At 42.8% G+C, this 25969-nt stretch overlaps 2 protein-coding genes across 4 annotated transcripts; one reads left to right on the top strand and one right to left on the bottom strand.

Annotated features, from left to right (window-relative positions):
• Positions 1–51: 51 nt before the first annotated feature.
• Positions 52–1942, top strand: LOC136435275 (purine nucleoside phosphorylase LACC1-like). The gene is made up of 2 exons (XM_066428598.1): positions 52–160; positions 630–1942. The coding sequence occupies exons 1-2, from the start codon at positions 74–76 to the stop codon at positions 1617–1619; spliced, it is 1077 nt and encodes a 358-aa protein (XP_066284695.1). The 5' UTR covers positions 52–73; the 3' UTR covers positions 1620–1942.
• Positions 1939–25955, bottom strand: LOC136435272 (regulator of nonsense transcripts 2-like). 3 transcript variants are annotated; one of them, XM_066428592.1, is made up of 39 exons: positions 25832–25955; positions 22341–23136; positions 22096–22140; positions 20128–20212; positions 19565–19641; positions 19255–19335; positions 19062–19091; positions 18519–18698; positions 17974–18143; positions 17760–17802; positions 17341–17472; positions 16712–16844; positions 16469–16527; positions 16201–16290; positions 15858–15945; positions 15323–15463; positions 15002–15108; positions 14602–14687; positions 14102–14210; positions 13714–13771; positions 13430–13485; positions 13131–13247; positions 12657–12758; positions 11179–11262; positions 11013–11054; positions 10652–10813; positions 10374–10512; positions 9359–9498; positions 8883–9066; positions 8464–8562; positions 7861–8039; positions 7347–7418; positions 6662–6835; positions 6298–6391; positions 4470–4549; positions 4157–4219; positions 3629–3707; positions 3272–3389; positions 1939–3073 (listed from the first exon to the last, which is right to left on the bottom strand). In XM_066428592.1, the coding sequence occupies exons 2-39, from the start codon at positions 23052–23054 to the stop codon at positions 3064–3066; spliced, it is 4422 nt and encodes a 1473-aa protein (XP_066284689.1). In that variant the 5' UTR covers positions 23055–23136; positions 25832–25955; the 3' UTR covers positions 1939–3063. The 3 variants fall into 3 exon arrangements, with proteins under 3 accessions (XP_066284689.1, XP_066284690.1, XP_066284691.1); XM_066428593.1 differs by having other exon boundaries at positions 6313–6391; XM_066428594.1 differs by lacking the exon at positions 7347–7418.
• Positions 25956–25969: the final 14 nt, after the last annotated feature.

The raw sequence follows: 25969 nt of genomic DNA, 5'->3' as shown, positions 1-25969 counted from the left end.
TGTGATTAAGGAGGTTTCAAATTATACATATTTGTACTTCAAGTTCAATACTCCTGAGGACCCGCTAGGGAGCATGATGGACAATATCAAGAAGGTATTCCATGCCAAGTGTGAGGCCGACAAAAAAGGGAAAAAATGCATTAGTGTTGTTACAACTCCAGTGAGTGCTCTTTATTTCTTTACTTTAGTAAGACGGATAGATTTTGTTGATTTATGCTTTAAGCAGGACAAAACCAATGCATGCACATCTATGGTCTCACAGTAAGGTGAAATCCGTGTGTATTAGTATTTCAATTTTTTAGGCACCATACACGTTTATATTGCAACGCAAAAGTATACATTTGTTACTCCAGAGAATGGGCATTTGCGCTTTACTTTCTAGAACTGTGAGCAATTGATAATGGAGCGTGACAAATGTACAAGTCATGTATAATGTACATGTAATTTCTCATGTTGAAAGAGATGGCAGACCTTTCATACAACAATATATCTCTAATGTAAAAGTTATCGGCACTTTGATCAACACCAGAAAGACGTTTTTCCACCATTTGAACGTGCAAATAATAAGAATTCTATTGCAGAACCTTTTTGATGTGAAGTGACTGACTTCATTCTCTCTTCCCCAACAGGAAATCTGGGAGAAAGTCAAGCCAGTGTACGATCTTCTCTTCACCAAAGCATATGAGATTGAGACAGTCTTTGTCGAGGACCCTGGTGGTACATATGAAACATCTTCAGAAAGAGAACTTCACGTCCAGGATGCTTCTCCTGAGCTGCCTATCACAGACTCCCATGTCTCTGACTTCCTAAGACAGATCCCAAGCAAAGGAACAGTCAGCCCCATGGTGTCAGCCATTGTCCCTGACATATTCTATCATGGGTTTTCAACCCGTTCTGGTGGGCTGTCTCTGTTTTCCTCCCTGTCCTCCCTCAATCTGAACTTCAACCCAAACAGACGCGATCCTCGTGTTGTAGTGCAGGAGAACAGGTACCGCCTGGCTGCAGCATGTGGGTTTGATGTGGAAAAGCTTTACATTGCCAAGGCTGAGCATGGTTCAAGGGTCTGGGTGGTGGGGAAAGATCCTCCAGATGCATACGACGCTATCGTCACCAACAGCCCAGGTGTCACCATAGCAGCACCAGGAGCAGACTGCATCCCCATGTTGTTTGCTGATCCTGTCAATCAAGTTGTTGGAGCAGCTCACTCAGGATGGCGGGGGACGCTGGCTGGGGTTGCAGCTGAAACTCTGCGTGCCATGGCCGAGAATTTCGGGACTGTAACATGTGATGTCCTGGCTGTGCTTGGTCCCTCCATTGGTCCCTGTTGTTTTGAGGTAGGGGAGGATGTAGCGGAGAAGTTTGCTGCTGTTCAACCAGCCTGTGTGGTCCGGGAGGAAGGGAAAGTGAAGCCCACGATAGATTTGAGGAAGGTTTCCCGTCTGCTGCTGGAACAGACAGGGGTCAAGCCGGAGAACATTGATGATGGAACCCAGGGTACAGAGGCTACTGTGACATTGTGCACAGCATGTGAGCCTGAGCAGAGGTTTTTCTCCTACAGGAGAGATGGGGCACAGTTTGGAACACAGGTTGGTTTCATTGGCATCAAGGGAGCAGAGTAGACAGTATCAGCACTATACTGTCCTTGAGAACTAGGAATTTGAGATATTTGGCATGTCAACCGTCCAAACCACAAACTTAGCATGACTTAGTCTGTAACAGTTTTTTTGCAATCTTTTATGCCAGAATTTCACTGAAAAGTTAAAGAAGGGAAGTTGAGGGGACTAGCTATCTTGTTATGTTGGAAATAAAAATAGGAAAATGTAGTATTTGTCTCAACTTATGATTATCCTGAATACGGTTTTTCAGAGCAGACATGCATATTGCATGTACAGCTTTTATCAATACATGTACACTGAATCATTAAAACAAAAGACCACATTGACTATTCAGCCTGCTTGACTTAATTTTCACAAGCGTTCTTTATTTGCTTTGCAGCATCATACTAATACTTGACACTGGTTTCTACCTTCTGCATCCTAATGATTGTAGAGCATTACACATTTATGGCATAACAGTTGAAGCACTCTAGCAGTGGATGATTATAGCACATTGACTGGTAAATGTCTCAAAAATTGTTTCCACAATGGCCATTAATAGCAAGTAAAAACAGGGCAACTACAATGGCAACATAAAGGCTTTTGCATCTAAATCCAATGCCAAGTGTTAAGTCTTAGACACTTAAATCTTAAGTCTTACACACAGTTTTACTCCTCCGGTGTTGGAAAAGCTGGGAATTATTTCTTTAATGCAGTTGAAGAAGTTACAAAACATACACAACATCATGTACTATGCTGACATCTGCAAGCCTGTGGATTTTTGCTTTATTGGAAACAGTACATATTTCTGCTGCAATTGAATAAAACAGACATAACAAGCCTTTAGCATTCTACATTGCACTATTGCCCAACTAACAATGAAAATTAAGAACACATTGCTGTTTACTCCTTATAAAACAGAAAAAGCTGAACTCGAACATGCCTTATTCCAACTTTGATGGAACTGAAACAGTTCTCTGAGAGTGGCGGTCTCATAATGTATGCGCCCCTTGAGAGCTGCCACAACGTAATCCCAGGGGATCAAACACAACATGGGCAGGCGACCAGCCTTCCCTGACCAGCAGACGCCTCGTCAATCGTAACCAGCCATAACCCCAGGGTCGACCAAATTCTGCAGGTCTCTTATCATCCCAACTTCTCAGACAAGAGGAGCCACCTTGACTTGATGAGATTAAAAAAGGCATGTCTTTCTCCCACGTGGCATTTTCAGTGATGTCCCTATACAGTATTCATCCCTGCCAATGTAACCCTAAACTGCGAGCCACAGATCAACACCCCTGCCCTGCTGGATAGCAGTTGGCCCTTGGTGTGTCCCCCTGGCCTCTGTAGTGTGATGGGTGAGCCTTGTCTGAGGAAGGGCTGTCTGCTGCTGGTGGTGGCCAGGCCGGTGCTGTCCCTTGGGCAGATCTGCCTCGGAGCCCTCTACAGGGTCCGTCTTGTTCTCTCCCTACCGCCTCCTGAAACAATACAGACAGCTGACATCACATCCTCACAACATTTATCATCTAAACTTTTTGTACCTGTTCATCAATTCAAACCCTTCATTATACTTGATCTCTACTCAGCAACTGTCATTATTATTTATACATGTCTTGTCAATACATTACAAATTATGTTCTAAAGGAAGCAGAATGAAGGGTGTTAGGGATACGTACTTTCCTCCTGTTGAGAAGATGAGGTCAGCATTAGGAGCACCTTTTGGAGGTTGGTACTTTGGGCGGCGCTCCCTGTTCAGGTTAGCAGGACCTGGTCTGTTCAGGGCTGCAAGGGACTCTGCAAGGAAGTCACAGAGCAACGTGTATGTCTTTAAATAGCTATTAACACTTTAAACTACTGATAAGCTCACTGAGGTCTGGCAAGGCTTACTAGAACCAAAATAGGAGGTGACCACCTTGTTTTCAATTAAACTTACAGCTGTTACATCAAGCATACAAAATTATCAAAAGTGCTATTTAGGATAAAATTAGCGCCACAAATACATATTATGTACTAAAGTGCTGTCAGTGTCTCACCTTGCAGTTCCTCTTCCTCCATCTTCTCGTGGATGTCGAGTGTCAGCTGTTTCAGCCTCTGCTTCTCCTCCAGCTCAGCCTGCAGGGGAGGGTGGTGGTAATGAATGGAAAACAATATACATCAGCACATATAGTAGTACAAAGTAAAAGCTTAACTATGGTATTGTGATGACATATACCTTTATAATATAAGGAGCTCCATACAGCAGACAATTTGACTGCCCTAAAATAGGTATTAAAAAAATGAAAGAAACACAAGGACAAAATCATAATAGTTTTATGTCAGCTTTATATGCATACATGTACATGTATGTTATCCCCCGCTGAGCTGATACAAATGCATTCTAGAGTGTATCTTAGAGTGCTGTTGTGAAGTAAACGCATTGTAGAGGGTCCAATTCATTTTATGAAGGTGATTTTGAAAATGCACCTGGGTGTTTTTGAAAATGCTTGGAAGTGTTTTTGAAAATGCATGTAAAGCAGATTTCAGCCAATGGTTAAAAGTACAGCTGATAATTTGAAACCCACCTGTTCCCTGTTCCTGAGGTTGATGGCAAGGTCAGAGGTCACAGGGATGTCCAGGTTGTGATACTGTGGGGGAGGGAAACAGAACTGTTCATGTAGAGCACAGGGCGATGGCATACAGTAACTAGTTCAAGCTGCAAGGTTTTCTGCACTGCTCTAAATAGATTGCAAAACTAAACTAAATATTGAAGTAGATGCTGTCAGTCAGGCATTATACATAATGTACAATAACACGTATTCTAGGTCAACCACTCCTATAATTCAGTATGGATAATCTGGTGAGATAACAATAATTTCAGAAGAAAAGCAGACCTACCTGAGCCTTGTTCCCCCTCCTGGTCATGAGGACAAAGTTGACCGTATCAGTGGGACTCTCAGGTCTCGGCTCAATAGGAGCTACAGAAGGGGAAGAAGCAAACACTACAATTATAAAACTGCCTTTCCGAAAACAACAACACAGTTGACACATAGAGACTTGCTGTATCTGATAGAATACTGGCAGTTTAAGGGCAAAAAGATTTTATGCTTACATGTCCTCATCAAATGTACTCTCCAAGCAGAGGATGGGTTCCGGCAGGTTTTTGACGTGTTTTTAGGCGTTTTTGTCGGCCTTTCTACTTTTTCATTTTTTTGTTGTCTCTATAAACCCAACCTCTGCCGGCAGACGGACTGATCAAAGCCTAATAAAACTAATCGCTGCAACACATTACAAGCGTTTTATAAGTAGGTGCGAAGCGTGCCCGGCCAGGCACGAGATTCCCTCCCCCTGCGCCACAGAACTTCCGGCCTAGTCAAACCATGCAAGGACCTAATCCTTGGTCCAACGGTCGTGGCATTACTTGTCATGCTATGTTCTTTACGTAATGTTCTTACGCTTCTCGTATCCTTTGGCTAATTGCACTTACTTTCGTATGAAATAACTAAGATCATCTCAGCGTGCAGCGAAAAACATTGGGCCGGGGTTTCCATCTTTCCAATCCGCGATGCTCAACTCCGATCCAGACCGATTTTGACCGCCGTACCAGAAGACAAAGTACAGCCCGAAAATATCCATAAATCCTCTCATTTTGACTACCCGCTGCGGAAATGCAATGTTGTAGTGTGAGGAAATCGTAGAATCTCATAAAAGACTCTAAACCACCCACATGTGTATGCAAAACAATCACGGGGCGCCATGTTGGAAGATCGCTACGATGTCCGTCAGCAAATGATTTGCCTATCGTGACTGAACTCTTTTACCATAAAAGAACCATCAAAGACCGAATCACACAAAAAACTGTACTATCCTCTGGTGCCATTTGGGAATTTTCAAGCCTCTGTTAGTAGAGCTTCATCACCAATTTCGCTGTTGTTGTTGAAAACTTCTCTTCCAATCTGAACACAGCGAGCGGAGGCATGCGTTAACCGCATGTAAACGTAAGGTGCATGTTCCCGTTTGTAATTCATTTAATAACGAGTCCTGATATAATTGCATAATTGATGCGTTTCAAGTTGATACGCAATACACATCTATTTATATGCCTTGTTCATGCACTAGTGTATTTTCTCAATTTTCTTGTGAGGTATCCAATTGAAATTTACGTTATGATGCTATCAATGTTCATGCCGGCGTGAGATCAGCCTGTCGCATGAATAGGGCAGTCAGCGGGGGACCGGCGCGGCCCCGTGAAAGCCGCTACACTTGCCGGATGTGTGATAATCCGGCGCAATAAAATTGTTACCACTAATGATAATCTAATGGTTCTCGGGGAGGAGTACTGCCACCTTTTTTCAATGGAAGTAAATAGGTTTGCCCCGCCCCGAGGTCAGTGCCGGCAGAGGTTGGGTTTATAGAGACAAAAAAAAAATGAAAAAGTAGAAAGGCCGACAAAAACGCCTAAAACACGTCAAAAACCTGCCGGAACCCATCCTCTGCTTGGAGAGTACATCAAATGCACTACTTTTTGAAAGACCCACTTCATTCAGTCTTTTGGATATTGTTTAGCGTTGAATACAGATTACATCTGAAGAACAACATACTGAAGTACCTGTAGTACAAATAGTACTGAAGACAACAGTGATCAGAAGAAAAATAAAGTGTATGGACTATATTTAGTACCATGCTCTTCTGTACTTTAAGACAGTGTATACAAACATCTCAGTACCTGTGTATACAGTACCTGCTTTAGCCTTGACTTTCATGTTCTGTGGAATGGCAATGTCCAAGGTAGGAACCTTCACAGTCTCAGTGCTGCGGTGCTGGAAATTGTGAACATGTGAGACGAAGACTGTCAGAGTATTAAGCTGCTGTTAACATACATTCCAAAACTTATGAAAGGACTTTCAGAAAACAAATATCAATACTGAAAGAAGAATGTTTGTAATAATTTCAGGGACTCCAAACAAATTGACTGACGTATGGCAAATACATACACATATTATAAAACAATATGAGAAAATAGTAGAGAAGCCAACATCAAAACAGTAGGTCCAGCAATTCATATATACCAAGAAGATAACAGAACTTACCGAGATGTTTTCAGCTAGCATCTTGTCAAAAGCTGACATGAAGTCCTCGTCCTCGGCACACTTGACCAGTTTGGGTCCTCCCATCAGCAGGGTGACCTCATCATCATCCTCCGTCTCACCTGCTGAGTCCAAAATCTCATCCTCATCTTCATCCTCATCTTCATCATAGTCTCCCTGGAACAAGGATGTATTGTGCTGTTTTTAGTCAAATCAACTTGCCTGCTTCAGTTTCCAATGCTCTTGGAGGCAAGTGAAAATGTGGCACACACCTACTAACAGTGACAGTCACAGCACAATCTGCAAGTTACAGACTCCTGACAAACCACACTTCAGGCTGACACAATCTCCATGCAGGGATGAGTGATAACATGTCTCCTGGTAAAACGCTGTTGGTCATCTTTGCAGCACCGGACCCTGCTAGTCATTCTTTCCTTATTGGTCTTTCTCTTCACATGCACACTACATTTGTACCTGTCATACAACAGTCCACAATACATTCATAGAAGACATACATGTATGCATCTAAGAAAAATATCACTGTTATTCCCACTACTGAAACCTGCAAGACCTTCAGTTAGTTAGACTGCTGCTCAGCTGCTGTTGTTAGGGAATATTCCTGGTTAATCACACACATATCAGTGCACATGCTTAGAAAGGTCAGGCCCACGGCTGTTGCTATAGCAACCTTCTCGTCCTCGCCCGTCTCCCACATGGAGTCCAGTGATCCTTCATCATCCCTGTCATCTTCAGAGTACACCTGGTGGAGTAGAGTTCTTCATTACAGATACCTACTACAATCATTGATACACTTAGGCTAGCACATAGGTGTGGCATAAAATATTACACCTTTCATAGTGCAAGTCTTTTAGCATTGCCCCTTAGATACAAAGAAAAGAACCAATGACCGAAGACAACTTTTGTCTAAATGGCTTACGTAAAGAACCCATGCCAGCAGGCTTCACTGAGGAACCAGTGGTTGATTGGTTATAGCAGTCAAAATAAAGACATCCATTCTTAAGGTTTTCACATCTAAAAAAACTCTCAATGTTCCTGGTAAAGAGGAGCAAGACAGTGCTATTCCAGGAAGTGACAGAATCAAAGACTGAAGCTAATCTGTCTTGAAGCTTCCTTCATGCCTTCTCCTTCCTTTCTTCAGCTCGTTTCTCCCTCCATGTTCAACATAAGACAGGCCATGTTACCTCCTCCCCGGCCTCGTCGGCATGCTCCCTCCCGGTGTGGTGCTGACTCTGACTCTGACTCTCCGTCTGACTGCCGCTCTGACTCCCATCCTGCTCGTACGCCATCTCCTCCTGGTCACTCCCTTCATAGTCATCAACCTCCTGGATGGACAGTGCTCCCACCTGCTGGGCCAGGTTAACTACGTGGTGATAGATGCAAAGAGCATGTTAAAGAACCCGCCCCACGGAAAAGAGGAGGGGTCCTTCCTGGTGTGAGTGGATCAAACCCATTCTGGTTAAATGGGGTATGGAATTTCCTGAGCAGCCTTTGTGACCCCTGCTTCTCCTATTGAGTCAGTTAGTTGAGCTTACCTAAGCTTAAAGTTTCTGACTAAGGGAGAAGAGGTACTGCTTCAGTGAGTATTAGTTCAGTGCCCAGGTAGTCGTCTCTGTGGCCTTGCACTGAGCAAACTCGTTAAAAGCATAACGGTTTAACTTAATCAATAAAGTCTATCCAAGCAGCAACACCTTTTCCGTGATACACTTGTTCGAACGAGAAAGTAGTTTCAAGTTACAAATAACACCTCCCTGCATTAAGAATCTAAGTAAGTGTTGTAACGGTACCTTGTGGAGTGGGTTCTGCCCCCTCCTCCCCCTCAGCAATAGTGGTGAGTCCCTCCTGAGTTGTGACAGGCTGCTGTACTTCTGGCTGCCCAGGAAGAGCTATGGTGTCAAATGGATTCCACATTTAAACATAGTAACATACCAATGTAATCAATTACAAGTACAACACTGTAAATGCCTTTTTGACACAATCTGTCCTTCATAAAACAACCTTTGAAATTAAGAACCTTGAAAAATATATAAAGACAGGCGTCTATCACACGTCCATGATATTCCACAATCTGACAAATTGTCAGAATTCTCCTACAACTTTTCCCTCTACGTTTATTCTACACAATGCCTTGTTGTGAAAAAATGGGCCCCCTGGCTTAAAAAGCATGGTATTTTCCAACTCCACAGTCTGTAGAAATCCCACTCACAGTATTTATTCCTGTACTCCTGTTCCAACTCCTCCACAGCTTTCACAGCCTCCTCCTGACTGGAGCTCAGTTTCAGCTTGGGTCTCAGAGCCTCGACTGTATCTGACACCATAAAGTCCACCTCAATAGGGAAGGGGTGGGCTTCTGTCCATGTAGGGTTGGACTTCTTCACCCAGATGTACCGCTGAAATCAGTATACAAGAAGAAACATTTCGTACCATTCTATGAATGAACTTGAAGTCTTTGCTAATCATTATATCAATGTGATAATGGCCAAGTACATTTGTAAATCTTTTTACTTTCACCATGAAGGTTATGTTTTGGGTTCCGTTAGTGTGTCTGTCTGTGCATGGACAGCATAACGTGACAAGCTGTGGAAGGACTATCCATTACAAATGTTACACAGGTTTTCAATTTTTGTAAGATGATTATATTCTGCATTAGTGTTTAAACCCTACTAGTGTGAGCCACAGTACCTGGAAGTAGATGAGGAAACAGTCCAGTTTCCTTTTGCTGGAGCCCCTGTCGAAGTACTGCCCGCATGTGTCCAGTAGTACACACACCAACCTGATACGGAACATGTGCTCAGGGGGGTCCAGGGGGGTCGGAACAGCAGCTACAGGGGGGAGGTACATGAGGGATGAACAGTACTGACTTTGTTATATAGTTCCAGGCAATGTAGTCCCAATGCAAAATATGTAGATAACTTTACATTGACCAACATTACCTATGACCAGACCTTTGCATGCATAGCAATGAATATATTTACTTCCGTGAATAGTTTCATCAGGTTGGTAAGTCACTGAAGAAAAAGACTCTTTTTTTCACAACCAAGGGATTTATTCAACCGACGTTTCGGTGACCCTCTGTCACCTTCTTCAAGGCAATTCTGACTGGTTCACATAGCAATACAGCACAGGTGTTGCTGCTTATACATATTAATGAGATGCAAACGCAAAATATTTACATATGTACAAACACAGGGGATGACATCACTATGCGGTCCCAAACATACAGAAGTGTAACACATACACAACTACATATCGATCAACAAACGATGCAACGATTATTTCTTTAGGATGCGGTCCCAAACGTGACTGAGTCTATATCCCCCCTCATAGACTCAGTCACGTTTGGGACCGCATCCTAAAGAAATAATCGTTGCATCGTTTGTTGATCGATATGTAGTTGTGTATGTGTTACACTTCTGTATGTTTGGGACCGCATAGTGATGTCATCCCCTGTGTTTGTACATATGTAAATATTTTGCGTTTGCATCTCATTAATATGTATAAGCAGCAACACCTGTGCTGTATTGCTATGTGAACCAGTCAGAATTGCCTTGAAGAAGGTGACAGAGGGTCACCGAAACGTCGGTTGAATAAATCCCTTGGTTGTGAAAAAAAGAGTCTTTTTCTTCAGAATATATTTACTGTAATACAACCTCCTAATGAAGAAGACCACAACTCAGTAAGTAAACCTTAGACTTACAGTCAAGGGAGACTCCAAAGGTGATGAAGGAGTAGAGAGTCTTGAAGATGACAGCGGACTCCACCAGCCGGTAGTTGTACAGCTCACCCAGGTACTTGGCGGCACTGACACGGCGCTGGTTGTACTTAGGGTCGTTGATCTATTGGAAAAAATGGACCATCAGTGACAGAAATATCTACAAGGAAAAAATGACAATCAAAAAGTAAATCTATTGAGACATTGAAATTCTACCAACAAGTATCAGAACTCAAAACCAAAATTAAAAATGCAATACTCACCTCCATTCCAAGACGGATTTCTTCCAGAATGCCATCCACTATCAGAATTCCCACGTTCTCCTGGTATGGGACCAGTCCAGCCAGCATGTTGGCCACACAGTGGACGTTGTTGTACTTAACATTCCAGACACGGGTCAGACTTTTGATGGCATACCTGCAAGTCTGTAACAGACAGTAACATGGATTAGACAGTTACATGCATCTTTAGTGTGATTGTCTTATAGCTATCATCATTCACTGCTTTCTGCATCTGCAGTTGTAGAAATGTCCTGCAGTTGCTTATAGCTATGTCATAGAGTTAGTGTTCTGCAGCTATAAGATTGGCATTTGAAATAAAACATTAAACATAACATGTACTTACATCTTCCTCCTGCCAGTTAAGCTTCCTCATCTGTCGCAGGACCTGAGTTCAATATGAGAAAGAGAAGAACAAATTGAGTACTGTGTACTTCACCTTAGCTGAACATGTTTCAACTATCCCAGAACTTCGAAAGGCAAATATATGCATCAAAACATTAAAGGTGTACCTTTTCTGTGGTGATTTTGGACAAGTCTTTGTACAGCAGCTTTCTGATGTACTCGTGCATGGGCGGTCGAATCTTGACAGGAGTCTGAGAAAAATAACCTACGGTTAATAAACTGGGAGGCAATAAATGTGGATGGCAAATACAATTAACTTACAATCATGTACATATTACAGTGGACGTATTCCTCCGCTAACTGACATCTTTTGCACCATAATCATCACTCAGTAGGACATGTGGAGCCACTTAAACTTGCAATTATGGTTACCCTGTCATCAAAAAATAAGCCTAATGAATGTGCAACACATTGGATATATTCAACTGGATCAGTTTCAAAATGAGTACATGTACAGTCAAACCTGTATTAGCGGTCACCTTTGCATAGCGGCCACCTGCCCATAGTGGTCACTTTTTGTCGGTCCCTTGGATTTTTCCCATTGACATAAGCATTAAGAATTAGGCTATAGCGGTCACCTGGCCAACGCGGTCGCGGCCACTCGATTTTCGGTCCCGCGGGTCTGGAAACACTGCCGATAACGGTCACGGCGCATGGTTGCCGCAAGATTCGGGAGCCTTCTTTCAAATCCCCGCAGAAAAAAATGTCATTATAGCTACAGTGTTACCCATGAAAATGTTGTACATGGTTTTATTTTGCTCCTGGTGTTGGTTTTGAATTTCCAAAACCGCCAAGACGCCAGAAATTTGAGACAAACAGAGCCTCTTGGTGCGCGGTCCTAGCGGGACGTTTTGTTTACTTGGGTTACTTCACTAGTAGTACCATATGCATGGGGGAGCAGTTTGTTAAAAAAAAGACAGATGCCTTTTATTCTCTAAAAAAAGGTTATAAAGTCATCCATTCTTTGTATATTCTGTTCTCTTTATTCAAAGAACTTCTTTGACGAAATAAATTTACATTTTGTACTATTTAATGTAGAGTAAAGTCAAGTCAAAATCATAACTCACACATTGCAGCTGCACCCACATTACAGTAGACTATCCCAATGACCCTATGACCTCTCATCTTGCAGCTGTTGTTTTTTCTCCCGGCAAGGAATCCGACCCAAACAGGCTGATTTTACCGTGAAATTCCGCAATTATTTGCTGATAAATGATGTCGCCGCGCAATTGAAAATGACACGGTTGTCTTTGGCAACATTTTGGTCGCATGTGCTCCGGATTGGGGGCGGATCGATGGATCGACTTGGACTAAATTTGCTTGTGGAAAAATCCGGATCTACCGAAAGCAGTCATCTTGAGCCGATGGTCGTCTTGTGAAAGTGGTCGGTAGACCAAGTTTGACTGTACATGTACATGTATGTGAATAAATGTTTCTCAGTGGGAACAGAAAACATGTGCCACTTATTGCTCGTAATCAATCAACCGTTTCTATAGAGCGGCCACCTGTCCATAGCGGTCGATTTTGGCCAGTCCCTTGAGTGACCGCTATAGGCAGGTTTGACTGTAGTAGTAAGCTGACTGACCCTCTCCACCTCTGGTGGGTTGCAGTAGTAGAAGGCGTTCTCTATCAGGGTGGTGTAGCGCTCGTCCATGTGCATCACCGTCTTCTTACGCATCATCTGTTCCTGTTGGGGTTCAATAGCAAACTCCACATCAGCAAATGACAATCAAGTCCATGATTAATCATCCAATCCTGCACCTGTGCACCTTAACCAAGTACATGTAATGCAAATCAAGCCCTGAACATAATCCTCAAAATGGCCTTTCTGATGATAATGATGAATACAGTGAGACAAGAAATGTTTCTATTCTGGAATGAAAATGTGGTAAACAAATAGAAAACCTGCCTACATGTATATGTAACCTGCACATTAAAAATTGATTTGCACTATGTGCACTTAAAAAAACGTAGGAAATACTTGTCCTGATAAAAGAATATCAAACTGTATTTCTTCCCTAAAAGAAAGTTAGAGTAGGAACTATAGAAGTGTCCTTACCAGTAGAACCTTGGTGCGCAGGTGTGAGTCAGGTGACCTGTACAGGAAGCGACCACAGGACTCCAGCAGGGCGCAGGCCATCTCTATCTGGTGGTGCCGGAAGTCTAGCAACAACATCTGCACAACAAACAAACAAACATCAACAAGTGTGTACAAGAAGTTAACTTTCCTGATGGCATGGAGTTGAATGTGACAGGAATGGAATGGGACATGAGTGGGGTGTGGAAGAAGGACAGAATAAGAGAGAGATGGTACACTTACTAAGTATAAATGCAGAAAATACATGAATCAATACAAACCTTTAGACAATGAAGAGTCTCCTTTTTGGGGAAGACACTGAACTTTGTCATCTCCCCTGCAAAGACAGCCAAACATTTTGATAATGATGATGTCTTACCTTACATGCATCTCCTTCTTACAATTGCTACTTTCAGGGAAAGAGTTTTCATTTTCAAAGTAAAATTCGAACTATAGATTCATCCCCCCCAACTTCATGTGTAAAAACAGGTTTCTAAGCAATCCATAGAAATCTAATTCCCAAGGCGGTGACAAAAAGAAAAAATTAAGAGGGCCCTCAACTTACCTATGAAGCGGACTGTCTTCAGTTTTGATTCCAGGTTGATTTGGTCCTTCTTTCTAACCTGTGCAAAGACACAGAGAAGTTTTACAACTACTCTGCAAATGGCATTAAGTAACTGTAGCTAAGATCCTTATTCAGGATATCATGTTACATGCCATTTTCTATCTTTAGCACATCACAGGACTTAAGAGTACAGATCATAAAAGAACAATAGTAGCAGTGGTAGTAGCATCCAGTATTTGATTATACTACTGTGGGGGTTCCTGACACAGGGGTTAGCAGAAGCCGACTAGTCTACACTCAGTGTTTCTAGGCAGCTCTGTCCAGCAGGGAATAAAAGGTTTTGCTTGTGAACTTTCTTCTCCAAGGCCATGATTTGGTGATGACTCACATGGAACCTAAAGTCTCCCTTCAGCATGGCGACCAGGTCGTCTGCCACGTCAGGGGTGCACGGCTGCAGGGTGGCCACCAGGCGCGAGTAGAAGGGCAGGAGATCAATCCTAGAATGACAGGTACATGTTAAACTGTGTAAACAATAGTCACTAACTACTCAGATGTACGCCAAATGACATTTACTCAAGCGACTGGATAGAATTTTAAAACAGTCAGACGTTTCAGACAGCATCCGCTGTCTTTTGTCAGTGACTAAAGGAAAGTACTGGAGAACCAGGTTTTATACCAAAACTCTGAATTGATTGCTCAGATGTACATCACATTAAATTTGCAAGCTTTAGTTTCTGTGATATTGCATGTAAGCTGATGATCAAGCGTTGACATCTAACACAAAATATATAAGCTGCTCAAAACATCAATATCTAAATTAGTCACTAAATCCCTTTAACATCTTTTGTCCATGCCAAAGTGTTATAGCTACAGACTGATGGATTGTACCTTGTCCTGTGCACAGTGAAGAGAGCCCTGACCAGTTTTCTCCTGTTGGTCTTGTTGTTCATGTTCATACAGAATTCCAGCCCAGCCTGGAAGTCAAGAAACAATCATTATTTCAACAGCATTAGTGACAACTATAGCCATACTTTATTCTCTTCCTAAAATTATTGCTCCCTTTTATCCATACAAGTTTGGTCAGTTATTTTGCACAGTCCATAGTTATAGATAAAAACTACATGCCCAATCTGGTCATGTATGACATATTATACAAAAGCTACAACTTAAAAGTATTTGGACCTTGGCTAGATGTCCATACAATTCAACAATAGACTGATGAAAGTGTAAATGTTTTATACTGCAGCCCTCACTAATGCCTTTAGGATCTGTTAACCAGGTGCCTTACGTTGTCGATGAACTCCCTGTTGACACAGTTAGGCAGCTGCTGCAGGAATCCCTCCAGTAACATCTTAGTACTGGACCCCGATGCACCCTCTGTGTCATCATCGACATCTGGGCACAAAACAAAAAAACATTGCATTTACATTTATCAAATTCTGTCCATCTTCTAAGTAATATACAAATAGAGGCTTTCCATACAATGTAAGTTTCCTACTGAAAAAGGTCACATGACATTCAAATGGACACAAAACAAGCACTTTCTGGATATTTTGGAGAGGAAAAAAAGAACAAATAGTCGAGCTGTGAACTTGTTGCAGACAGTTACCTTCTACAGTGCCTAGGATCTCTTTCTCGATGTCCTCTACTGACATCTCTGCCTGAGTGGTGTCTGCCTCAGCCTCAGCTTCAGCCTCAGCTTCAGCCTCCACCACCTCCACTGCCTCAGCCAGCTCCATGTTACTCATCTCTGTTGGGAGGAGGCGAAAAGTCTTGTTGACCTTCCTCATGCAATAGGGTCATCCATGCACCAAGTTTGCATTGTTTAGAGCAGAAGTCAGCAGGAAGGGGGTTGATGAACCAATCTATTTCAGTTGTCTTCAGATGCAATGGTACAACAGACTAGCACATCTATGCTTAGGTCACATTGGAAAAAGGTGCCCCGCTGGGCAGTTCATGGGCTGCTTTTTTTGCACTTCCAAGCGTTACCCATACATGGCCCTGTGGGGCACCCTGCGGCTACCGGGCTATTTTTGGGCACTGTCGGGCCCTGGAAGTTTTAACACAAAGTTAAAATCAATGCGAGACCCGGTAAAAAATAGGCACCATGAGCTAATTGTGCAAACACTGAGAGATACTCTCACCTTCCTCTAGTGCCTCCACAGTGTCTTCAGGTGTGTCTGCTTCAGCCTCTTGCTCCTTGGACTTCTTCTCACTGTCCTTGAACAAGATCTGAGGACAAAGACATGATGTAAACAATACAGGCATGCTGAGAGCCCTATCTTAGACGGTCAATTGAAAATTTCTATTCAGAATCTTACCGAATGAACAACTAAATTTACTGGGAAGAGCTTGACACAAGTTGTTAGGATGTTTTAACTTTGAAAGATTCATAATACACAGCAGAGGCTTGGTGGAAGTTTGTACTCTTAAAGAAGTGATGTTCAATTTCATTCTGACACAAGACAATGCATTAAGACAACTTACAGCAGGTAGAAATTCCTTCAGGTTTGGCAGGTTCTCATAGAAGCTCCTGGTCTCCTCATCTTCCCACAGAGTGTTCTCTCCTATCTCACCCTACAGGAGACATAACCTGGAGGTTACACACAGGGTGTTCTCTCCTATCTCACCCTAGATGACAAATGAACTAGAGGTTACACTGTTCGGTCTGGAGTGTCAATAGCTAGTAGTTTTGTATGTTTTGCAATAGCTCTGAGACATTGATTAGAATAATTGCTTTGTGTATTCTACTTACGTCGCCACCTTTGATAGCAAGGAAGATGTCAACATTTCCCTCTTCCTCCTCTTTAAAATCTGTTAAACAAAAAAGTGGAAATGAAGTTATGACATTAGATATCTGTCTAACAATTTCTTTAACTTATTTTTATGCAAGCAGAAGAATTTTCACTGTTGTCTAAATACACAAACTTTCCCACCATACTTTTCACACTATGACTTTCAATCAACAGATCTTGCCAACATTAAAAAAAACTCTCACCATCTTCAGGTAGATCAGGCATGTCTTCATCCAGAAGGTCTGCTAGGGTGGAGGCATTCATCAGTAGTTTCTGGTACACAGCCTGGGCATCCTCAAACGCCTTCTGTCTCTCTTCACTCAGCTCTCCTTTTGTCTGGTGGAACAACACCAACACTTTCTAATCAAACATTAGGATGAAACATGCAACTTCATTATATACTCTTTCAATCTGGTTTATATGTAGCTCTAAATCTTTAAAATAGATATTGAAAATAAAATGATGTAGAAAGGTTTAGCATTACATTGTATATTAAGAGATTGAGTAGACATTACTATTATATCAGTTGTAATAAATAGTAAGTATGTTCCCATGTTCTTCGGCACAGTCCAGCCACTATTGAGTGCAGGACTGCTTCCTGACTGGGACAGAGGTCTATATCAGCCATCACTGGACATTGCATGGCTACGGACAAGCCAGCATTGTGGCAGATGGCTTAGGTGGGAAAAACAATAAAGAAAATATTTACAGCTACAGAATGCTTGCATCTACTGTTGCTTTCTACATTGACAACAGGTATATATGACTACTTTTCAATCCAGTTAAAGTAGCAGATCTGCGAGAAGCAAGAAGATAAAAAGTTTCCTGTAACCTGAAGGGTTCTTCTGTTGTTCCATGCCTGGTTCTGCAGTGCCTTGTGGTCCTTCTGCAGGTGTTTGACCAGGGAGGTGAAGTAATCCTTCAGCAGCTGGCGACACTTTGCCTGGATCTCTGACGGGAACACCTGAGGGAATCACAATGGCTTGAACATCAGGAAACACTAAATTCAGAATATCAGCTTTTCCTAAATACCATACTTTAAGGTCATTCTAATACATAGCATTCTAGAGATATTCTACATGAATAAAGATTTGTTTTAATCGCTATAAAGCCTGAATATCAACAGACAGAAGATCACTTTACATGGGAAATATGTCTGTTTCATGTGAAATGTTATTCTATGTACATGTCCATACATGTTAAGATGGCATTTAGCTTCATTATACGTAGTTGCTGTTGAAGAAGACTTACCTCACTCTTTGGTAGGATGACATTGTACTTGTCTGCAAGATATCTGCAGGGATAGAATAGAAATCCTAAGTTTCCACTGGGCCTGTAAGTAAGTTGTGGGACACAGCAACTGAAGATCTAATGCAACAATCACAACCTGGGGACATCTCTGTATCCTTGTTTCACAATACAATGTACCGTTTAGTACAACATAGCGTTTTTCTGCTCTCCCTACCTGTTTTTCCTGGGTACCAGCCCTGCATAGTCCTCCCCACAGTGCCTACAGAAGCTGGAGAGGATAGTCAGGTTGTTGTGTACCTCCTTGTCTCCATCGATCAGTGCCTTCAGCTGACTGGCCACCAGAGGCAGGCCTTCCTTGTCTGTAAAGACTCCAGCCACTGTCAGCTAGGGAGGGAGAAGGACAAATATGCTGTGACTACACCTTAATGGATCACAGAGAGAAAAGAAAATGGAAAAAAACTCAGAGGATTTTGAAAAATATGTTAGCTGAAGAAATATGACAGAAAAGTTTTGCAAAAACAGACTGTTCATTCAGTCCATCCTGACAACTTTCTTGGTTCTAGAGATGTATGCCACAAAAACAGAAGAATGGTTGTTTCTATCACACAATCTTGAAGAGAATCTATGGATTATTCTAACTTTCAATTTCTGATTTTTTTACAAGCTGCATATTAAGATCCTCCTTCATCTGATAGCTGTTCACAACATTGCAACAGCTCGGCCTGAGAATAAAACATGCCTATACTACAGAGGTCTCACCTCAGCCACCTGCCTGATGTCCACCCTGAGTTTGTCTCCTTTCTCCTTTTTCTTCTCCTCCTTGTCGTCCCGCCGTGCCTGAAAGGACTTGTTCCACGTCTGCAGCAGCTGGGGGGTGAACTCAGCGTAGCGCTGGTGGAACTGGGAGCACAGGTGCACCGCACAGCTTACGTCTGACATCTGACAACAGGAAAGGACATCAGAACAATGTTAGAACATTCATAATCATAAACAAAAATTTATGTGCAGAGGGTAAGTTACTCAAGCAACTGGATATAATTTGGAAACGGTCAGACGTCTCAGACAGCATCCGGTCTTTTGTCAGTGACTGTTTTCAAATTTTATTCAGTTGCTTGAAGAACGGTTACCTTGCATATCTTATTATCTGGATGTCTAACCTTCATGAAAACACGTGTATTTCATAGCACTTAGTTTGGACAGGAGTCATGTAAAGGAATAATGCTGTTTTTTCTTATTCAGTAACAAATTTATATCTATTGTATGTGGAATTCCATGTAAGTTGAAATGGGTAATTAAAGATACCTTGAGCTTTGCTTCCACAAAGGAATTCACCTGCAAAACAAACAGACAAAATACATATTTTTGTTGCAAAATGACTGGTATATAGAATTGACATATCAAATCTTACAGGAAACACTAGGTTTATATCTTTATCTGTTGTAACACTGGGTCAAAAATATATATGGACAAACTTGAAGGAGTAAGTAGGACTTACTGCTTCTCCTATGTACTTGGTCAGGTTCAAGGAGTTGAACTCCTTAGTCAGAGATTCCCTCTGCTGCTCTGTTATTGTTTTCTACAAGGAAAAGACAAATAAACAACTCTCAATCTAAGAATATGTGTCAAATATATACTTATAACATATCTGAGGAATTGTGAAATTTATTCATTTTCATACATAAAGTCATAAAACATTGTCTAATGTTGTACAAGCAGAAGCAAACAGAAATGAACAACAGAAATATACATAAGGAATATGACATCTGTCATGGGTCCAACATCTTGAAAGCAGAAACTTTATTTACCAGTTTCTTGACAAAAGCTGTGTTCTTCTTGAGGCTGGAGTCAAGTTTGCTGAAAAACCCTTCTTCTGGCCGATTGTCTTAAACAAAACAAAAAATCAACAATGTCACATTTTATTTAAGAAACTTCCACATCACCCACAACTACCACAAGGTACATACAATAAAACTAGTAAAATGATGCAAACATGCAAGCTTTATTGTGGGTAGATTCTATGCACAGTTTTGATTGCAAGGAAATATAGACAATCACTTCATTGCAATTTCTCATTTTTATTATGTTTACTACCAGAAATGTTTAAAAACAAATTAAATAATTGATGCTGAGTAACTCTAACGTTCTTTCTCATGAAGAATTAATACCACTAAAAACATTCCCACACATAATGATAAATGACCGTTGGTATTTGAGCGTGTTGAAATTGCATCATGTTTTCCAGCCCTGTGAGATGTGTCTGACATCCTGCTATAACGCTGCTAATTCCAACACGCATATTCAAATGTGGACACCTGCCAACACCTATCAAACCATACATTAACAAGCCCCAGTTTGACGTGGTACTCACCTCCAGCATGAAGATTAGTCGTCCTGAGTTCCTTCTTAGCCCGGATCCGCTCCTCAGCTTCTACAGCCATCTCATGGGCCTGTTTCTATGGAGACGGAAGATATTGGAAATGTCAATCTCATATATCAAACATGCCAGAACTTTCAACAATTAAGATAGATGTTTGAAAATTATTCCAAATAAAAGTGATCTTTGTGGTTATCTATTTTTAAAATTTTTCCAAAATATCCAAATACCGGTAAATAATAATCTATTTCAGAAGAGTTGTGAATTTAGAAATATTCTTTTATTGAAAATGATTCAAAATTATTACAAAAATTATTCAAAAACCCTTGTAGTGACTTGGAGTTGACTCAGCAACATAACATCGTTTCTACTGGTGTGATGACAATCAAGTTGTTTTATACTGTAAAGTGTTTTAGTTTGCAATTGGTAGGGCCAAATCATAATAGTATACAGGACTGGCAGACAAATTAGCTGGGCCATGTTTTTGCAAAACACCTTTTCCCATATGATAGGGTATCCATACCGTAGTTGTACTGACCAGGATATATATATTGGTGATTCAAACGACCAAGAAATTTGCTAAAGGAATGCCTGGCCGTATGCCCTCATCTCACAGTACTCTGTTAGAGTCTATACCTTAAGACAGACATGACAAGTAAGATATCAGTAAAAAAAAACACCTGCGTTCCTTACACTCCTAACATCTTGTCCATCCTTTAAAGCAAGACCTCATAACACAGCCTATTCGTATTTGGACACAATTTCATTTTCAGTTTATTGCTTAGCCAGGCAAACACATCTCAGGTCTAGACAATCCTACACATGCCCCACAGAGGCTATCTTGCTGCACTGTTATGTGGTGGTATTAAGCACGTCAGCCCCCTACAGACAGAATGGAATATCAGCAGGTCTCTCTACGCCCATCACTCAACCACTGCCAGCTTAATAGACCGAAGGGGCAAATAAGAAATTCCCAACTGAACTGGCTATCCAATGATGAAAGATGGCATTATCGGACGATACTCTGTAGAGTCTGTACTATATATTCATCTTTAAAGATTGAATATAGGATATCATTAGATAGAATAGACAAGACAGGAATCCAATAGCAGCTTGCTTTTATGTCAGCTTATTCTAAGCTCAAACTTATGATGTACAGCCCATTCAATTTTCCCACAACACAGACAGCACCACTGATACAAGCTTTTCCACTTTTAAAGTTTCCTTTTAACATTATATGGAGGAAAGGTCTGAACTGAATGATGGATTTCACTCTAGTTATTTGCACTGGAATGTAATTTTTTCTCTCTTTTGGGTAGATGTTCATAGATATATTGTACCAATACTATGTACAGAAAAAAAACTCATGCTCTGTTCCAAATGGAGGCCAAGAAGGGTTGGTTACTAGAGCAATTCTCTATCCATTCTAAAGGAAGCAATACATGAGTAACAACGTTCTTAAAGATGTCTTATGCAACAGCTTTTGCACCATATCAGATTCCTACTTCAGTAATGTAACTTTAACACAATAATGCTCCTGTTAATCTTATTGATTTGTTTTACGAGTATGCAGTAATTCTTGCCTGGGCCATTACTAGTATTACCCTTTGAAGAAATCCAAGGTCCTTCAGTCACCCCAACGTATCCTTAAATCAGACATGTTTCATAGCATTTGCTGTGCAGGTAAATATGTATGAGGTACAATAGCCTAAGGACCCCAGCATTAGGCAGACAGGTAATGGTGGCCCTTGGGAAGACAAGGATTACATGTACCTACCGGCACTTGGAAAGTAATTTGTTGTTTCAACAGATACAAAGATGTACATGTATATGGTGTGACTGAGGCTGATATTTATAATTGTTGCCGTATTCTATTGATATTAACCAATATAACTGGATCAAAAACTGTCTGTAATAAGGTTGACTGGACGCTACCATGCATGATAGCGTTACACATCATACCTGCTCTTCTTCTTTCCTCCTTGCTTCCTCTTCTTCTCTACGACGCTGAGGAAAATTCATATAAAATGAGAGGTCATTGCAAATTGTTTTTGCCTCGTTTATATCCCAAGATATTGTAAGACATTGGTGTCAATCAATATACATCAACATGAATATCGCGATCATACTGCTTACTTCTAGATCATGCAATACCATACAAATATAGATACATGTAAAGGCAAAAGGTTGAAAACAAAGCCACTTACTTGTTCCTCTTCTTGTCTCTTTTTCTCTTCCTCTTTCCTTCGCTCCTCTTCCTCCAGTCTTTTCTGCTCTTCTTCTGCCTTCTTCTGTTCTGCAAGCAATCGTTCCTCCTCCATCCTTTTCTTTCTCTCCTCCTCTTCCTTTTTAAGCTCCTCTTTGGTCTTTTTGGGCTCTCTCTTGGAGTCCTTTCCCTTCTTGTCCTCCTTACCCGTAGGTTTAGTCTTGTCGCTATCCCTGCGGTCCCTGTCCCTGCGATTCCGATCCCTGTCACGTGAGCTTTTTGGTCTGTCATCCACCCTGTCACTCCGCCTGTCCTCCTGCCTCAGTTTCCCTGCATCCTTCACGTGGTCACTCCTAACCTCTCCCCTGGAGTCTGCACGTGGTCTGTTCCTGTCGCCATGACGACTGTCGCCACTCCCTCTGTCCCTAGCAGACTGTGGCCGTTTGTTGCTGCCATTTTTGTCAACCCTGTCTTTCCCCGGTCCACCAGTTTTGCTATTGCGACCTTCACTCAGCTCACCATAACTGTCTTTATTTTCCTTCCGACGGTCTCGGAACCTGCCACCCCCGCCCCCCTCCTTGGGTGGTCTGTCCCTACGGTCACGGTCCCTTTTAGGGCCGTCATCTTTTGCTGGGGGAGGACCGGCGTCCTGTGATTTGGGGCTAGATTTTAACTGTGTATCCTGAGTGCTTTTTCCTTCTGCTCTGTCACCCATCTTGCTGCACACAACTTGGAGACCTGCGTGCACTCCCAATTTTAGGGCTACATATGACTTCTATTCAGTCACATGGAATGACCTGGAAGGAAGCAAAATGATTTATGATATTCAGGAAAGTCTGTCATACCCTAAACATTAAAATTGTTTCACAATGTTTCATCATTCAAAATGATACATCAAATATGTTGATCACAGAGAAATTACACTTACGTACACATAGACAATACAAGGAGAAAGCTAGGCGGTTTGGGGCATGTGATGTCTTTAATCTGTGAAACTGCTCTGTGGTAGAGGCTTATAATGGTCGTACAGAGACATCAACGGCCAAAGACTGTGGTCTTGGCGGTCACAACACAAAATGTAATGTATTACGTACAGTGTTGGTAAGTTTAAACAATTTTGTGAGTTCTTAAGATACAAGTTGAGATTGCAGCAAGGGCGGGATGGTGGTAACATTGCAGGGGAGGCGAGCCGGCCGCACGAGGCGGCGGATTTTCGCGTTGTGAGCATGGCACGAGCGGAGGTCAGAGGTCGCTTCCTCCAGCGTAATTCCCTATGATTGGTCCAGACCAATCCTACTATAATTACACTTACGTACACATAGACAATACAAGGAGAAAGCTAGGCGGTTTGGGGCATGTGATGTCTTTAATCTGTGAAACTGCTCTGTGGTAGAGGCTTATAATGGTCGTACAGAGACATCAACGGCCAAGCCGAGGGTAGTGAGGGCCCCAAACCGCGTAGCGGAAAAGTAGTTAGTTGTAGTGGTAGTGCTGAATCTAAATTAGGAGGTAGCTGGATATTCGAGTTCATAAAAAAGTGTCCAAGGCTGGTGAAGAACGCGCCGCAGGACGTCACCGGCCGGGCACTGTCGAACAGCGTAGAGACAAACCGGAAAGGGTACGTCGGCGTGAGTCTCTCACTTGGTACTGTGAAGTGGGCCGTGGGCGGGTACTGGGGGTCTTCGGCACACAGCTGGAGCTGATCTTGATGAACTGTCAATCTGGCTGTGCTAAACTACTCTAATCTACTCTACTCTACTGGAAAGAGTCAAGAGTTTCGGGTGTGCGTGGTGATCCAGGCTGATGACGATCTCGCTGCAGGACGCTGCCGCGGACTCCGAGTCGGACCGGAAGGTTAAGTCGCATCGACGTGGAGTGGGGAGTCTTGAGTACGCTGCTGTAGATGCACACCGCATTCTTGTAGACCGTGTAGGTACGGGTGGAAAGGGAGAAGGGCGTGCGATGAGGAAGTACCGCTCGTGGGAGCTCGTGGCTATGTTGTTAGGTTCGCGAGAAGAAACATGGCTGCTCAAATCACGGGCCGGAGTCTCGCGAGACCCCGCCTCAAGGGCGGGAAGTGAGTGAGGGAGGGGGGCTGTCGGTCCGATCGTTGTGTACTCTCTGTAAATACGCAATTGTGTGACGGCAACCCGCAGGTTTCTTGGCAGGTTCGTGTGCCTCGGCAGTTGGGAAACATCGCACGGTAGGTTGAGAGGCTTGATGAAGGCTCAGAATGTATATGTCGGGGAAACTCACACGGGGCAGGCGGGTGTGCAGTCCCAGGCTGGTGGAGAAAACTCGCTGCAGAGCGCCGCCACAGATTACGAACAGTGTAGAGACAGCCGGAATCAGTCTTCGGGTGAAACTCTAGCTTAGAACTGCGAATCCAGGTGGACAACGTTACTGGGAGTCCCCGCACGCTACTGTGGTTGCACACCGCGGCCCTGCGTTAGCGAGGGGGGGGGGGCTATCGTTCCGGTCGCTGTGGACTCACTGTCTCTGTGGACGTTATGGGCAGGCAGGAACGGGTGTGCAGTCCCAGGCTGGTGAAGAAAACTCGCTGCAGGACGTCGCCAAAGATTACGAACAGTGTAGAGACTCAGGGTCGGGAGGAGCTCTCGCTTAGAACTGCGAATCCAGGTGGGCAACGTCACTGGGAGCCCATACACGCTGCTGTAGTGCACACCGCGGCCCTGCTGTCTGAGTCGGCGTCGGGCCCAACGAGGACGGCAACCCGCGAGTTTCTTGGCAGATTCGTGTGCCTCGGGAGTTGGGGAGCGCCGCACGGTAGGTTGAAATGCTTCATGAAAGCTCGAGAGGGGAAAGGCTTCCGACGGAACATTGCAGGGGAGGCGAGCCGGCCGCACGAGGCGGCGGATTTTCGCGTTGTGAGCATGGCACGAGCGGAGGTCAGAGGTCGCTTCCTCCAGCGTAATTCCCTATGATTGGTCCAGACCAATCCTACTATTATTGATAAACATTTGAAGTTTTCAAAATTCAGTTATTTTTGTTCATTCAAAGGTCGCTATAATAGGGACCGACAGCAATAATCTGATGTTGGGAAACAAATGTGTTGACTTCGAATGTCAAACAACAAGACATGTCATCAACTATGGGGTCAATTTCCAACACTGCTGTGTGTGTGTTGACGAAAATATGTAACGTTACCAAACTCGTGCCAAATTCTCTTCACTCTTTCTCCTTCACATGCCACAATAAACTTGTGATCCATCGTTTACAGCCATGTATACTCTATGACGTATCATAGTGGAGGACAACCACCTCAAGAAAGGCAAGACTGTGTGTTGAGGGTTTATAAACCTGGTTGTAACAAACTTCCCGCCTCCGTTACACGTATACACCACAAGCCATTCAGAACGTTCGCAGCTTCAGCCACATCAAAACAACAGCTGTTCACTACAGAGACATTCGCTCCCACAGCTCATTTCACGCCTGGTTAAAACGTTACACACTTCCATGCCCTCTGCTTACCTGTTGACACGAAGCTCGGCGTCCGCTAGCCCATTTCAGCCGAACTTTGGACGACCAAATCTGGGGCGAAATAGCAGAACTCGAACTTCTCTTCGGCCAACATGGCTACTCGGGCGCGGGGTATGATGGGATAGGGAG

The sequence above is a fragment of the Branchiostoma lanceolatum genome, chromosome 5 (assembly GCF_035083965.1).
Source record: "Branchiostoma lanceolatum isolate klBraLanc5 chromosome 5, klBraLanc5.hap2, whole genome shotgun sequence".
NCBI lineage: Eukaryota > Metazoa > Chordata > Leptocardii > Amphioxiformes > Branchiostomatidae > Branchiostoma > Branchiostoma lanceolatum.
This window is presented reverse-complemented; position numbering and strand designations above follow the sequence as displayed.